A 15934-nucleotide genomic window follows, 5' to 3' on the forward strand; every position below is an offset into this window, starting at 1 on the left:
AATCAGGACATTGGAGGACTAGAGGCAGAATTCCAGGGTCACCATTAAAAAAAAAAAATTGTGGGGCACCCTGGGTGGCTCGGTGGGTTAAAGCCTCTGCCTTCGGCTCAGGTCATGATCCCAGGGTCCTGGGATCGAGCCCCGCATTGGGCTCTCTGCTCAGCAGGAAGCCTGCTTCCTCCACTCTCTCTCTCTGCCTGACTCTCTGCCTACTTGTGATCTCTGCCTGTCAAATAAATAAAATCTTTAAAAAAAATTTGTTATCAGTCACTTTGCTTCCCACTTATAAGCAAATGTCACCATGAAGAGAAGGCAAATGTAAGACTGCAGTGAGAAATTTGTAATCGAAAAGTGATGGAGAATAAGTTCTGACATGCTTGACCAAACTATTCAAAGAGGCTGAATCAACTCTGCCAGAAAGTGGGTAAAGAAAAAATTATAGTGGTAACAATAAAAAAACAAGAATTCTTTCTGGGGGCGCCTGGGTGGCTCAGTGGGTTAAAGACTCTGCCTTCGGTTCAGGTCATGATCCCGGGGTCCTGGGATCAAGCCCCGAATCGGGCTCTCTGCTCGGCAGGGAACCTGCTTCCCTTCCTCTCTCTCAGCCTGCCTCTCTGCCTACTTGTGATCTCTGTCTGTGAAATAAATAAATAAAATCTTTAAAAAAAAAAGATTTATTTGATAGAGAGAGAGAGAGGGTGCGCAAAAGTAGGCAGAAAGGCAGGCAGAGAGAGAGAGAGGAGGAAGCAGGCTCCCTGCCAAGCAGAGAGCCCCATACGGGACTCAATCCTAAGGCCCTGAGATCATGACCTGAGCCGAAGGCAGAGGTTTAACCCACTGAGCCACCCAGGTGCTCCAATAAATAAAATCTTAAGAAAAAAAAAGAATTCTTTCTGAATACAGCAGTAAGTGAATATGTTCTTTTAAAAAGAGCCAGATTATCACTTCACAAAAAAGCAATTCATGCTGTTAAAATTTGGTATCAGGATTTGGTTCACTCAATTCTGAAAACCATAGGGAAATTCTCCATTTTTATCTTTTTTTTTTAAATTTTTTTTTAAGTTTTTTTTATTTATTTGACAGACAGAGATCACAAGTAGGCAGAGAGGCAGGCAGAGAGAGAGAGGGGAAAGCAGGCTCTCCATTGAGCAGAGAGCCCGATGCGGGGCTCGATCCCAGGACCCTGGGACCACGACCCGAGCAGAAGGCAGAGGCCTCAACCCACTGAGCCACCCAGGCGCCCCCTCCATTTTTATCTTACTCCTCCTCCTCCCTTATTTGACACCGGCTTAATGAAACTCAGGCCTGCTCTGCTCGCCACCTTTATCCAACTATACATTGATAGTTCTTGTCAAAGATGAAAGCTAAGGTACACTCAGGAAAGTGCCTCAGAGTCAATGCTTTAAGATCCTGTCTTCTACGAATCAACAGGAAAAGTATAAAAGCTCAATGGAAAAATGGTCAGGAGTAATGACCAGAAAAGTCTGAGAAAGAAACCCAGAATGGCTAATAAACATCATAAAATATGCTCAACCTTTTTATTAATCAGGAAAATGCAATTTCTAGAGACACAACCCCTCAGTCATCTGACCCTCTGATTTATCAAGTAGGTGTGGGATGGGGGAGGATAAGCACTCCCGTCCTGGGAAGCCGGGAAGAGGGCAGTGTGACCACGCCTGGCACTGAACACGCGCACAGCCCAAAGCTACAACAAATCTGACATCAACAGTCACGCACGTGCAGAGAGACGTGCACAGGGATGCTCGATTTAGCACTTCACTATCAGGAAAAACTGCAAACGACCTAAATATCCTTCACAGGAGAGAAGAGTAAATAAAGGTGGAATGAATTGTTAAACAGGGGTTAAAAGGAATAAACTTGATCAACACAGGGCTCAGGAACAATGTGAAATGTAAAAGCAAGCTGGAGATGCACACCATGATGCCATTTCTGTAGCACTTCCACATACCAGCCCCAAATACTAAAGACTGCTTACGAATACGTATGTGTGCGGACAAGTATTAAAAACGAACTGAGGGGCGCCTGGATGGTTCAATGGGTTAAGCCTCTGCCTTCGGCTCAGGTCATGATCCCAGGGTCCTGGGATCGAGCCCCGCATCAGGCTCTCTGCTCCGCAGGGAGCCTGCTTCCTCCTCTCTCCCTGCCTGCCTCTCTGCCTACTTGTGATTTCTCTCTGTCAAATAAATAAAATATTAAAAAAAAAAAAAAACGAACTGAGACAATGTCATACCAAATTACAGACTGCTTCTGGGAAATGGAACAGGACTGGTGGTGGGAGGGGACTGTACTGTTATCTCGAATACTCCTCATTATCAAAGCTCTGTTTCCTCAGTATTCTGACACAGTTGTTACTTCTAGGTGGTGGCAATGTGGGTGTTTGTTACGTTACTCTTTGTCCTTTTTGGTATTTTGCAATGTCTTCCTCGTCCCACCAACAACATACAGAAAGCTTCTGGAAGACACTGTGTCCCCTCAGCACTTGGGAACACAGTCTGGCGTATGTTTCCCCACAGCTGACACGCTAGATGTCTAGTTTTCACTTTCCCATCTTGTCACCTCATCCAAGCTCTTCACTCCTCAGAACAGAATCCGTGCTTCCCCTACACTAGTGGGGTGCTGTGGACCAGCTGAGCTGAAAGGAGCACTTAAAAACTGAGATCACCATGATGCTTATTTTCTCAAGTTTTCCAAAGAAAACTCAGCAAATGCGGCACAACTTTAAACATTATGGCAGGGGTGCCTGGGTGGCTCAGTGGGTTAAAGCCTCTGCCTTCGGCTCCAGTCATGATCCCAGGGTCCTGGGATTGAGCCCCACATCAGGCTCTCTGCTGGGCGGGGAGCCTGCCTCTCTGCCTACTTGTGATCTCTGTCAAATAAATAAAATCTTTAAAAAATAAATGAACAAATAAATAAATAAATAAATATTATGGCAGACCTATTTTGTCAGGCTCTTTATTTAATGGAAGACTGTTCGAGTTGCCAGTATCATGCTAAGCTCACGGGGGTCTTACTTTACCTGTAATGTGTCCGTTGTGCTCCTTGAGCTCATGAGCTTTCACCCACTGGCTCCCGTTCTTCTTATAGATGTGGACTTCGTGATTATTGGGGCTAAGAGCAATCTCTGGAGGAAAAAAGTGAACAGTTAACACCTGAACTTGAAATTGCCACCAAAAAAGAGAGATGTTACAGTTGGCTTTTTTTTTTTTTTTTAAGGATTTTATTTGTCAGAGAAAGAGACAGCAAGCAAGCGTGCACACAAGCAGGGGCAGTGGCGGAGAGAGGAGGAAGCAGGCTCCCCACTGAGCAAGGAGCCCTATGGAGCCCTATGCAGGACTCGATCCCAGGACCGAATGACCTACGCAGGCGTCCCGGTTTTGTTTTTTTAAGATTTTTATTTATTTTAAGTAATCTCTACACCCAACATGGGACTCGAACTCACAACTCCAAGATCAAGAGTCACATGCTCCACCGAATCAGTCAGTAAGGCATTTCAACAGCCAGCATTTTAAAAATAGGCTCAAGGAAGGAGTAAGAAATCTGTTTTTAAAAATATGGTTCCCAAGATTCACCCCTGAAAAATTCCTATTATTTTTACCTCTACTTGGATCCCATATTTTAAAATATTTTCTAGAAAAACTGAAATTAAAAATTCATTTTAGGGTGCCTGGGTGTCTTAGCTGGTTGAACGTCTGCCTTCGGCTCAGGTCCAACTCCCACATCAGGCTCCCTGCTCGGCAGGGAGACTACCTCTCCCTCCATCCCTCCGCCCTGCTCATGATCTCTCTCTCAAATAAATCAATCAAATCTTTAAATAATAAATAAAAATACTTATTCTTTAGAGACATACACAACTATAAAGATTCTAACCAGTAAGAATTTAAAAAGTTACCATACTTTGCTGATATAATTCTAGCCCATAGTAAAGATACTTGATATTTTATTTCACCTGCCTAACATTAGCAATATATATTTACTTTCTGTAGGAATTTCTGAAACATTGAAAATCAAACATTCTCATTACTGCTATCATGCACCCAGGTTGGAACCATCGATTTATCAAAACAAGAAAAAAAAAACTTGATTCTGCTCATAAAATACATCAAAGTTTTCCTTTACAATAAAGCCAGTATGAATTATAAAATTCTGTTTTCAAGAGAAATCTCACAGACCAATTTGAAATATTAAGAATAGACATATATATGACAGATTTCTTTTAAATTTATATTGATTTTTTTGCTCTTTCTAGTTCATCCATTAAAAAAAAAAACCAAAACACTGAATTTTTTTTTAAAGATTTATTTGAGAGAGAGAGCATGAGAGAGAAAGAGACAGAGCTTGGGAGCAAGCACAAGCAGGGGTGAAGGGCAGAAGGAGAGGGAGAGGCTGACTCCCTGGTGAGCAGGGAGCCTGATGCAGGACTCAATTCCAGAACCCTGGGATCATGACCTGAGCCGAAGGCAGATGCTTAACCATCTCAGCACTCAGGCACCCAAAATACTGATTTCTTAAAATTAAAATTAGGATCTATGATGCAGACTTTAGATCATTTACTAGTCCCCCACCCCCTTCTATTATCTTATTTTCCCTTTCCCTCCTTAGGAAAGTTAAATCTGTTTTACAGATGAAACTGTGGAACCAGATAAATATCGAGCTCTAAAATCCCAAGACTTTAAGTACTTTCTCAAAACCAGTTGCATACATTTCTCTAAAATTCTAAGATACTTCAAAAGCCAAATCCAAATCTAAAGTTGAAACATGCTACAAATTTCAAATTATAATAATAAAAATAGGTCTTAATATATTAAGTTTATCAAGTAGTTTAAATGAAAACAATGATATCTTTCTATTAAAAATATCTGGAAATGCTCCAAAAACCCATTTTTACATGGGAAAGGAGAGATAGAGGACACAGGAAACTCAGCTATGAAACGGAGATGATCACAAAATAGAAGGTCTAGATTCACCATCCTGTCACATTACAGATTAGATTGAAAGCAACCTCTATCAAAATCTCAGCTGGCTCCCTTGCAGAAATTAGTAAAATGACCCTTCAATTCATATGGAAATGGAAGGGACCTAGAAGAGCCAGAAGAATCTTGGGAAAGAGGTACCAAGTTGGAACTCACACTTTCCAATTTCAAAACTTACTACAAAAAGCTACAGTAACCAAGACAGTGTGGTCCTGACATTAGGACAGACATAAAGACCAATGAAAGAGAGTTGAGAGTCCAATAAGCCTTCACATTCACAGTCAACTGATTACTGACAAGGGTACCAAGACAGTTTGGTAAGGAGAGAATAGTCTTCAACAAACGCTGTCAGGACAACTGGAGAGTCATGTGCAAAAGGATGAAGTTGGGCCCCTATCTCACACCTCAGACAAAAATTAATTCAAAATGGATGCAAAATGTAAACACAAGAGCTAAAACTCTAAGTCCCTTAGAAGAAAACATAGATGTACATCTTTGTGACCTTGAATTAAATGGTTTCTTAGATACAACAGCAAATGCACAGCAACAAAAGAAAAAATAAACTGCACTTTTTCAAAACTAAAAACTTTTGTGCTTCAGAGGACATGATCAAGAAAGTGAAAAGACAAAAAAAAAAAAAGGTAAGAAGACAACCCACAGAATGGGAAATTTGTAAATTATATATTGTGTAAGGGACCTGTATCGAGTATATACAAGAACTCTTACCACTCAACAATGAACAGACAACCCAACTTCTAAAAAAGGCAAAGGATCTAAATAGACATTTTTCCAAAGAAGATATATAGCCAATAAACATGTGAAGAGATGCTCAACATCATCAGTCATCAACAGGGAAATGCGAATCAAAACTATTGAAATACTACTTTATATCTACTAGAATATAGTGGGTACATAGCTATAATATAAAAGGCAAACAATAACAAGTATTTACAAGGACACAGACAAATGGGAACCTTCATACACTACTACTGAAAATGTAAAATGGCACAGCCATTTTGGGAAAGCAGACTGGCAGCTCCCCAAAATGGTCCACAGAGTTACTACACGACCCAGGAATTCAACTCCTAGGTATAAACTCAGGAAACTGAAAACATATGTTCACATAAAATCTTTAAAACAAATCAAAACTATTCTCTCCTTACCAAACTGTCTTGGTACCCTTGTCAATAATCACTTGACCATGAATGTGAAGGCTTATTGGACTCTCAACTCTCTTTCATTGGTCTTTAAATCTTTAAAACAAAACAAAACAAAAAAACCAACTGGTACTGTTGGGGTCCGTTATCAAAGGAACGAGACTGAGACAAAGTGAAAGGTATGCAAAGCCTTATTCTATGCCAAGCATTAGAAGTCAGACTGACTGGCCAGGGCCGCCTCCAAAGAGAGCGACCCCCTCCCGATCTCACAGGCTGGTTTTATAAGGCATAACTGCAGACCCAAGGTACGTGACTTCTATTGTTATGGCATTCACTCCCGGAATCGATACCTGGAACCATACCAGGAACTACTGGGGTGTTTATTCCTGGAATGAAATCCATGGATGTAAACAACAATATGGCTACCTAGGCAATATAGAGTTGCTCTGGCTAAGCAGACCCTAATAGTTAAACAGGTTTTAACATTAAATTGGCCCTAACAGTACACGGAATATTCACAGCAGCGTTTTTCATAATAGCCAGAAAGTGGCAACAACCCAATGTCCACCAACTGATGAATAAACTTACGGTATGTCTAGGGGCTGCCTGGGTGGCTCAGTAGACTGAGCATCTAGCTCTTGATTTCAGCTCAGGTCATGATCTCGGGGGTTGTGAGATCGAGCCCTGCATCGGGCTCCACACTCAGCAGGGTGTCAGGTTGAAGATTCTCTCCCTCTGCCCTTCCCCCAACTTGCATATGTGCGTGCGTTCTCTCCAGAATAGACAAATCTTTTTTCTTTTTTAAAAGATTTTATGTATTTACTTGACAGACAGAGATCACAAGTAGGTAGAGAGGCAGGCAGAGAGAGAGAGGAGGACAGGCTCCCCGCTGAGCAAAGAGCCCAATGCAGGGCTCGATCCCAGGACCCTGGGATCATGACCTGAGCCGAAGGCAGAGGCTTTATTTATTTATTTTTAAGATTTTATTTATTTATTTATTTATTTATAGAGATCACAGGTACACAGAGAGGCAGGCAGAGAGAGAGAGGGAAGCAGGCTCCCTGCTGAGCAGAGAGCCCGATGTGGGGCTGGATCCCAGGACCCTGGGATCATGACCTGAGCCGAAGGCAGAGGCTTTAACCCACTGAGCCACCCAGGTGCCCCAAGGCAGAGGCTTTAATCCACTAAGCCACCCAGGTGCCCCCCGAATAGACAAATCTTAAAAAAAAAAAAAAAAAGAAAATATGATATGTCTATAGAGTATTATTCAGCCATAAAAGGTAATGAAGTACCTACACATGGTACAACATGGATAAACCTCGAAAACAGTACCGTCAGTGAGAGGAGCTAGATGCAAAAAGCCACATATCATATGACACCACTTGCACAAAATGTCCAGAATATGCAAATCCATGCAGACAGAATGGATGAGTAGTTGCTTAAGGCTGGAAGTTTTGAGCAAAACTAATGGGTTTGAGTTTCTTTCTAATGGGTACAGAGTTTCTTTCTGGAGTGATAGAAAATATTCTGAAACTAGATGGCGGTATTATTACATACCTGTGAATATACTACTAAAACTGCTGACATATCTTTTAAAAGGGTGAATTTTATGTGAGTTTTATCTCAATAAAGTTTATTTTTCTTTATCCAAGAATATCTTATTTATTTGAGAGAGAGAAAGTGAGGGACAGAGCTTAAGTGGAGGGAGAGCGGCAAAGGAAGAGGGAATAGTAGACTCTCTGCTGAGTTAGAAGCCCGATTCGGGGCTCCATAGCAGGACCCTGGGATCATGACTGGAGCCAAAGGTAGATGTTTAACTGACTGAGCCACCCAGGTACTCTGATAAAGCTTTATTTTATTATTATTATTTTAAAAGATTTTATTTATTTATTTGATAGGGATCACAAGTAGGCAGAGAGGCAGGCAAAGAGGAAGGGAAGCAGGCTCCCTGATGAGCAGAGAGCCCAATGCGGGGTTCAATCCCAGAACCCTGGGATCATGACCTGAGCCGAAGGCAGAGGCTTTAACCCACTGAGCCACCCAGGTGCCCCAAAGCTTTATTTTAAAGAAGACAGAGAATATAATTTAATTTTTAAAGTAACTCACGGGCACACTACTATGCTTCTCTCTCTGTTTTAAGGGTTTTCTTTTGGCCTCCTTCTTCCATATTCCGTAACTTTGCTTGCTGTACTATGTTTACTTCTTCTTTTTAAAAAGATTTTATTTATTTGACACAGAGAGAGAGAGCGTGCGCACGGGTGCACACACACAAGTAGGGGAAGCAGCAGGCAGAGGGAGAGAGAGAAGCAGGCACCCCACTGAGCAGGGAGCCCAATGAGGGGCTTAATCCCAGGACCATGGGATCATGAGCTGAGCTGAACGCAGCCACTTAATGACTGAGCCAACCAGGCGCCTCCTGTGTCTACTTCTAAGAGTCTTTTCCATTCTTTTCTAGTTGGTTGGAGCTAGAAAACTAGAAACTCAAGCTTATTACAAATAATACAGTAAATACTAGCTAATACTGTTCTTAACACATCAGGGTAAACTATACATCTCTGTAATGGCTTACTTCTAGGTCTTAGTATTCTGACTAAATACTGGAAGACTGTCACACTACTACACAACTATTCCAGACCCTGGGCTCTTTTTTTTTTTCTTTTTTTCAAATATTTTATTTACTTATTTGATAGAGATCACACGTAGACAGAGAGGCAGGCAGAGAGAAAGGGGGGAAGCAGGCTCCCTGCTGACCAGAGAGACCAATGCGGGGCTTGATCCAAGGACCCTGAGATCCTGACCTAAGCCGAAGGCAGAGCCTTAACCCACGGAGCCACTCAGGTGCCCCAGACCCTGGGCTCTTAAGCCAATGAAAGATGCCTCTGATATAAACCATCCTCCAACTGGTGCTGTAGATAAAGATATGGACACAGAGCCAGAAGGCTTAGATGCTAGCAATGGCTCTGACATTAACCACTAGAAAGTCTTTCCACTGGAAACTCTAGGCCTTGGTTTCTCTTATCTATAAACCAAACAAGTGACCTAGTTTCCTTCCAAATCCATGGCCATGCCCTTTTCACATGTGACACAAATATGTGGTCCCTAAAAAAGTGCTTACACATAAAAATATGAAAGGCACCAAAATAAAGGAGTAGAAGTAATAGCATACTTACGGGTACGATCCCTGTTCCAGGCATGACAGGTGATTGGCTCTAGTAAAAACTGATGTAGGGACATTATTCTTAGTGTTTTCAAAGGACAGGAAGCTGTAATAAGCAACAGAAAAAAGCATTTAAAAGTCAGGCAACACATATTTAAGTTATCTGGGGATCCCAAAATGTTTCGGGATGAATAAAACATTACTGTCCCATTAAAAAAATCAATCTCAATGTCAAAACTAAATCATTTAAATACAACAAGCACTGTAACCACCAATGTACCAATGTATAGTTTATTCTGTTAAGGGTCATCAAGGGACTCTAAAACCATGAGTTACAGACTACTGCGATACAGGATAGTCACACAGTCTCAAATTATCACCCCACAGATTATTTACTAATTTCAAAGAGAGGAAAGAGCCTTAACAACAACAAAAAATCTGGCAGTCACCATCTTACCAAGGGATCAAACTTATTATTGAAAAAACTGGAACAATCTAATCTGATGGGCTTCCCAATGGGAGGAAACACGAAGTACACACATCATCACTTAAAAATAATGACTACTTAATTTATCATCCAGACCAGAAAATGTTTAAGAAAGTAGAAAGGGGCATTATTTTTTTTTTAAAGATTTTATTTATTTATTTGACAGAGAGAGAGATCACAAGTAGGCAGAGAGGCAGGCAGAGAGAGAGGAGGAAGCAGGCTCCCTGTGGAGCAGAGAGCCGGATGCGGGCTCGATCCTAGGACCCTGAGATCATGACCTGAGCCGAAGGCAGTGACTTAATCCACTGAGCCACCCAGGCGCCCCAGAAAGGGGCATTATTAATTATGTTGTGACAACGGGTCACAGGACTATCCTGGAGAAACCTGGTAATACGGCCAACCCACCTACCAAGTATTTCTGCCACACACCTTTGATTTAAATCCAATCAAGACCCAGACCTACTTCCCAGTTTTGAGGAAATGAAGGAGAGTGGAATGAGTCAAATAACACAAAGGGGGAGTAAAAAGTTCAAACCAGAATATACATATGCTATCCTAGAAAACAACCGGCCTGGACTATTATTCATAAAAGGCAATGGGTGTGAAGCAGACTGTTCTAGATTAAAAGAACTAAGAAAATCAAATTCGACAAATGACACTTGATTGCAATCTATTTTTACAATAGCCATAGAAGACATATTTGGTACAATAAGGAAAATATGAATTTGTACTACATATTACATAACAATATGGAGTTATTTGCAATGTCTTAACTGCAACTGTTTGCCATTAGATAGCGTGTACCAACTGAGGAGATAAAGATGTGAAGTGCTTAAGGATGAAGTGTCATGATGTCTTCTGTCATTTATTTTCAGTAGTTCAGGACAATAAGTAGATTATATAATATAAAGAGCAAATTTGGCAAAATGTTAACAACTGGAAAATCTACACAAAGAGTATACTACACAGGTGTTACATTGCTCTTTAAACTTTTTACTGAAAATGAAAAGCAAGAATCGTTAAATTAAAAATCAAATAAAATTCTCTATTTCATAGATACCCAAATCTAGATCCAAAGAGGCAACTATGACCGGAAATAAGAGAAATCTTTTTTTAAAAAGCAGCCAGATCCTCCTCTATCATTTCTAAGAGACACTCTTAGAATATTTTTTTTTAAAGATTTCATTTTTTTAGATTTTATTTATTTTTTTATTTGACAGAGATCACAAGTAGGCAGAGAGGCAGGCAGAGAGAGAAGGGGAGGCAGGCTCCCAGCTGAGCAGAGAGCCCAATGCGGGGCTCAATCCCAGGACTCCGGGATCATGACCCGAGCTGAAGGCAGAGGCTTTAACCCACTGAGCCACCCAGGCGCCCCTCTTTTTTTTTTTTAAGATTTTATTTATTTGACAGACTGAGACACAAGTAGGCAGGGAGGCAGGCAGAGAGAGAGGAGGAAGCAGGCTCTCTGAGGAGCAGAGAGCCTGATGCGGGGATCGATCCCAGGACCCTGGGATCATGACCTGAGCCAAAGGCAGAGGCTTTAACCCACTGAGCCACCCACGAACGCCTCTTAGAATACTTTAAATACAATACCTTAAATACACCTTTAAATACAACACTCTGAAGTTTCAATACATTTCAGTACAAGTCTTTAACCTAGGGTGGAGCGTGAACTGTAAGACAGGAATTTGGATGTAAATAGGAAATGAATGGAAAGGACAGCAAAAGGTTATGAAGTGAACAAAGTTCAGCAGACAAAACAGAAATCAAACTCAGTGGAAGGCAGAAGAAATGTCTCTGTTAATTGTTGTAAAGGAATCCAAAGGTCAAAAAGAAATGAAGTGCACCCTTAAATAAAACATATGATATCTTGAACTGGCAGAGAAATGTCAGTGTTTCACAGTCTACTCTAAAGTGAAGATATTTAGGTCACTGGTCTTTTACTCTCACATGTTCTAGAAAGCAAACTGCAACTCACAAGTAAAGAAAACCAGTCTCTAACTGGAAATTTAAAAAAAAAAGTTTTAAATGAATTCAAATGAGGCTGCTTAATGTGCTTTTTTAAAAACCAACTTCCAGATGCTCACTGCATGATTCTCTCTTTACAGCTGCTATCCGATACTCACCCTTCACAACAGGTTTTACTCACAGTTACTCAAAATAACATACCGAGTCACAAATATCTCCTTAATTAAAAGCGATTTAGTTCAAAAGCCGTATTTTAAAGGCTCACTTGTTAATTAAAACAAAACTGGCCTACAAATAATTCAATGTGACTACACACAAAAGCACGTTATTTCATGTATAGTTAAAAAAGGAATAGTTGCAAAGACGTTCTCATTCTTTAACCAGCTTTTCTTTAAAGACTCATTTTTAAGTAATCTCTACACCCATAGTGAAGCTTGAATTTACAATCCTGAGATCAAGAATTGCATGCTCCACTGAGCCAGCCAAGCATCCCTCAACTCAGTTTAAGCAAAGTAGCAAAGCTTTCAAAAGAGGTAAACATTTTCATAATGGCATAATTACTTTCTAAAACTGCATTTCTAAGTTTGTTCTATCATTCAAGTTCCATATGCGCAGATACACTCAGACCTGTACTTCATTTATAATCATGTAGATATTTAAAGTCTGTAGACTATGACAACACTCGTTTGTCAAATTTATAAGGCACCCAGTAAACAGAGTCTCTATTCATCAAGCTCAGTGAGCGCAGGAGAGTAATAGCATGAATTCTGTCCCAAGAAAAAGATGCTTTCCGTCATAGCATGATAATTCTAATTCCAAACTCTGATTAATATTTAAGTGACACCTGAAAACTTTTGCCTTAACGAGAGTACAGAAGAGAAAAAGGGACAATAAAGGCGGTGACATGAAATTTGACCAGCTTCTACTGTTAAGGTCTTATTGTAGAACACTGAGAGAAAAAATGACTTACAATGATTTATAGTATGATTCCAGGCACGTGCCCTACAACCCAACTCCTTTTTTTATCTATCACTTTGAGTACAGTCATTCTGATGTTTGGTTGCCATGGACTCTGGAGCCAAGAATGGAGCCAAGGGGACCTGAGTTTGAATCTTGGCTTGATCACATACTGGCTATGAGACCCAGTGCAGGTCACTTAACATCTCTAAATCTCATTTTAAAAAAATATGTAAAATGGACATGTCACTGACATCCCAAGGCTATAGGTATGAGGATTAAATGAGATAACATGTGAAAATGTGTAGTACAAAGCACAGCTCAGAAGTGATGCTGAGTTAGTTCCCTTTCGTCCTTTGACCCAAGGCTTTTGAACCATCTCTAGAAGTACACACTGGTTATTATCCTCTGAACTTGGAAATGTCTACATACATTTTGAATTCTTGACCCTGAAGCCTGAAAGTATTTGTACAGTGAAGACTTAAGTTCCCTGTTTAGGATCAGTTTCCAACACTGTGATTCATCCAGTTTCTAATTGCTCTCATTACCCAACCCAGCAATCCCAGGTACTCCAACAAGGTCACCACACCCTCCACAACATTCTGAGACAAGGTTTCGATGCCAGGCACCAGCCTCACTGGCAGATCATTTCAAACTTCTTTATGCACAATTTGTTTCAGCATAGGATTAGTTAACTAGATCAAAATACAGCACTGTTCTTCCAAGCAAGTGTTTTATTTTTCCAAGATAATCCCCTCCTTTAATTGTGATAAATAGATGAATTAACCTTGGAAGGTTTCCAAATATTATGGTAGGAAGCAGCCAGTTACACCCACTCCCCAACAGGGTAAAAACACCCTCCAGACTGATACCCTCTCCTTTTTCCTTAGATACCTGAAAAACCTAGGACCTACCTGAAACCAAAAGGTGAGATAAAATTGATTTAAGGGCGCCTGAGTGGCTCAGGTCATGATTGCAGAGTCCTGGGATTGAGGCCCATACCCGGCTCTCTGCTCAGCAGGGAGCTTGCTTCCTCCCTCCCCCTCTGCCTGCCTCTCTGCCTACTTGTGATCTCTCTCTCTGTGTGGAATAAATAAATAAAATCTTTTAAAAAACTGATTTAAAAAAGAAAAGATCTGAACTAGTTTAACTTCAGTAATTCAGCCAATGAGTTGAAGTAGATAAAAGTAGGTTAGCATTTCCTTCAAGTTCCAGAGCTGCAGTATGAGAACAGATGGCTTTCTAATCAAAGATTCTAAGCTACAATTTATTAAGTGTCTACCCTGTTCCCAGCAGCGTAGTTAAGCACAGGGATAGGGCCAGACACATAAATACATCTGACACTTTCCTGGTCCTCCTGTCTGGGTGGAAGTAGGTTAGGAAAGGAAGAGAAGATACATATGCACAGAATCCTCAGAACAGTAGGAATAGCTAGTATTTATTAAGCACCTACTCTGGCCCAGGTACTATTCTAAGCAATTAATGCAAATAAGCTCACTTAATTAAAAAAAAAAAAAAAGCCCTAAGAACCTTCCTACTGCAGACGAGGAAACAGGGACTCAAAGAAGCAATAATCCCAAAGTGGTGGTGGTGCCGGGACTGGAATAGGGGCTGTCCTACTGGAGGGGCTGGAACGTGAAAGGGGGTACATAAAAGGCCCCACGGAGCGAGCAGGGGCGGGTTTGTGCGATACTGACTTAAGAGAAGGCGGCACTCGAGCGGAGGAAGCTTAAAGAACTCCGGGGAGGGTCTTTCGAGTTCAGGAGCGCCCCCCCTCCCCCGCAAGAGCTCAAAGATTGAGGGCTCCCCTAGATAGGACCGGGACCGTCCGGGGTCGCCCACCGCGCAGTACCTATTCTAGATGCTAAGGAAAAGAACGTTCGTCGCGACGCTCGACGAGGGGGAAGGTCATCTCATTTACTACAATTTTACAGATTGTGATAAACGCCCATCACAGAGGAGCAAACAGGGCTAAGAAGCGCAGGTGAAGGAGCCGCTAATTCTGGCACCGAAGCAGCCTCGAAGCTGGAAAATCTGGAGAGAAGCGATCTGTGTGTGGGGGAACCCCAGGGGCTCAGCGGGCCCCACGGAGAATAGGGATCCCCCGCCCCCACCGGAGGCCGGGCCAGGAGACCCGGCCCGCCCCTGAGCCCCGCGGCCTAAGCCCCCGCCTCATCGCCCCCGCGGGTTCAACTCCGGTGCGAGGCCGGGCCAGTGGCGGCCGACAGGGTCAGGAGATAGCCCTGCTGTCTCTTACCTGGGGTCGGGGCAGTGCGGACCGGCTCGGAGCGGGGAATTCGCGGACTCTGGTCAGTCGACGCGAACAGGCTCCGGCGGGCGCGGGCGGAGGACCGAGGCCCAGAGGGAGCGGCTGACAGATCCCGGAAATAGCCACCGCGCCTGCGCAGAGCGGCCGCGCGGCGCTCTGCGCACGCGCTTCGCTTGGGCGCGCCGCGGGAGAGGCGAGGGGAGGGTCCGGCGTCTGAGCGGCCACTTGCAAAGGGTGTCGCACGCCGGCTCGAGGGTGGTGGCGAAGCAGCGTGGATGGCTTCTTCGTATCCTCAGAAAGTTTTCTCAGCCTCGCAAGTGCTTTTGTCAGGAAACCAATTAGAACTGAGGCCTTTTCGAGCCACAGGGACCCGACGAACGACTACATTTCACTCCCTTCAGGGAGAGGTTTCCCTCTTCAAAGCCAGTTTCCTTCTGTGGAAAGCCTCTGAGATCCTCCCCGAGGAACCTTCTCGACATCTCTTCGGTCGGAATCGCATGTTCCCTGCTCCCAAAATGGCGCCACAGGATAGAGGAGTTGGGGGAATTCATCGCCCCCTCCCAACCTCACAAACACGTGGAGGCAGTGCTTGCTGTACAGTTGAGGCTTCTGAACCCCACTTCCTGCTGGACTTGGCGCCCTTGAACCCAAAGAAATCCTGGAGCAGCACTCCTTTCGTTTGAGGCCACTGCAGGTCACCAACAGAGTGCCTCTGGTGGCTTGCAAGCTTGACCCCGGTGCTTGCTCAGAAGGTGATGTTCCTGAAGGTGAAGTCACATTCCTGACTTGAGAGCCACGCTCTGTTCTGTAGGGTTAGTTAACGCAGCTGCCCAAGGAGCACGAATGCCCTGGAAGTAAATTGGTTTTATTTTGTCCTACAAAATCTTTGGACCTAGGGAGGTGGAGAACAGATCGAGAGAGCAGAAAGACCATTTTAAATTAATTACC

At 42.7% G+C, this 15934-nt stretch overlaps 1 protein-coding gene across 1 annotated transcript in view; it reads right to left on the reverse strand.

Annotated features, from left to right (window-relative positions):
* The window catches only part of ARPC1A (actin related protein 2/3 complex subunit 1A), a 33489-nt gene extending 18384 nt beyond the window's left edge, over positions 1 to 15105 (reverse strand). The window contains exons 1-3 of the mRNA XM_045993453.1: positions 14975 to 15105; positions 9319 to 9411; positions 3038 to 3142 (exon numbers count right to left, since the gene is read on the reverse strand). Of these exons, the coding sequence (XP_045849409.1) occupies positions 3038 to 3142; positions 9319 to 9382 (169 nt within the window). The 5' untranslated portion in view covers positions 9383 to 9411; positions 14975 to 15105. The remainder of the gene's footprint in view (positions 1 to 3037; positions 3143 to 9318; positions 9412 to 14974) is intronic.
* Positions 15106 to 15934: the final 829 nt, after the last annotated feature.

This window comes from Meles meles, chromosome 21 (genome assembly GCF_922984935.1).
Source record: "Meles meles chromosome 21, mMelMel3.1 paternal haplotype, whole genome shotgun sequence".
In the NCBI taxonomy this organism is placed as follows: Eukaryota; Metazoa; Chordata; class Mammalia; order Carnivora; family Mustelidae; genus Meles; species Meles meles.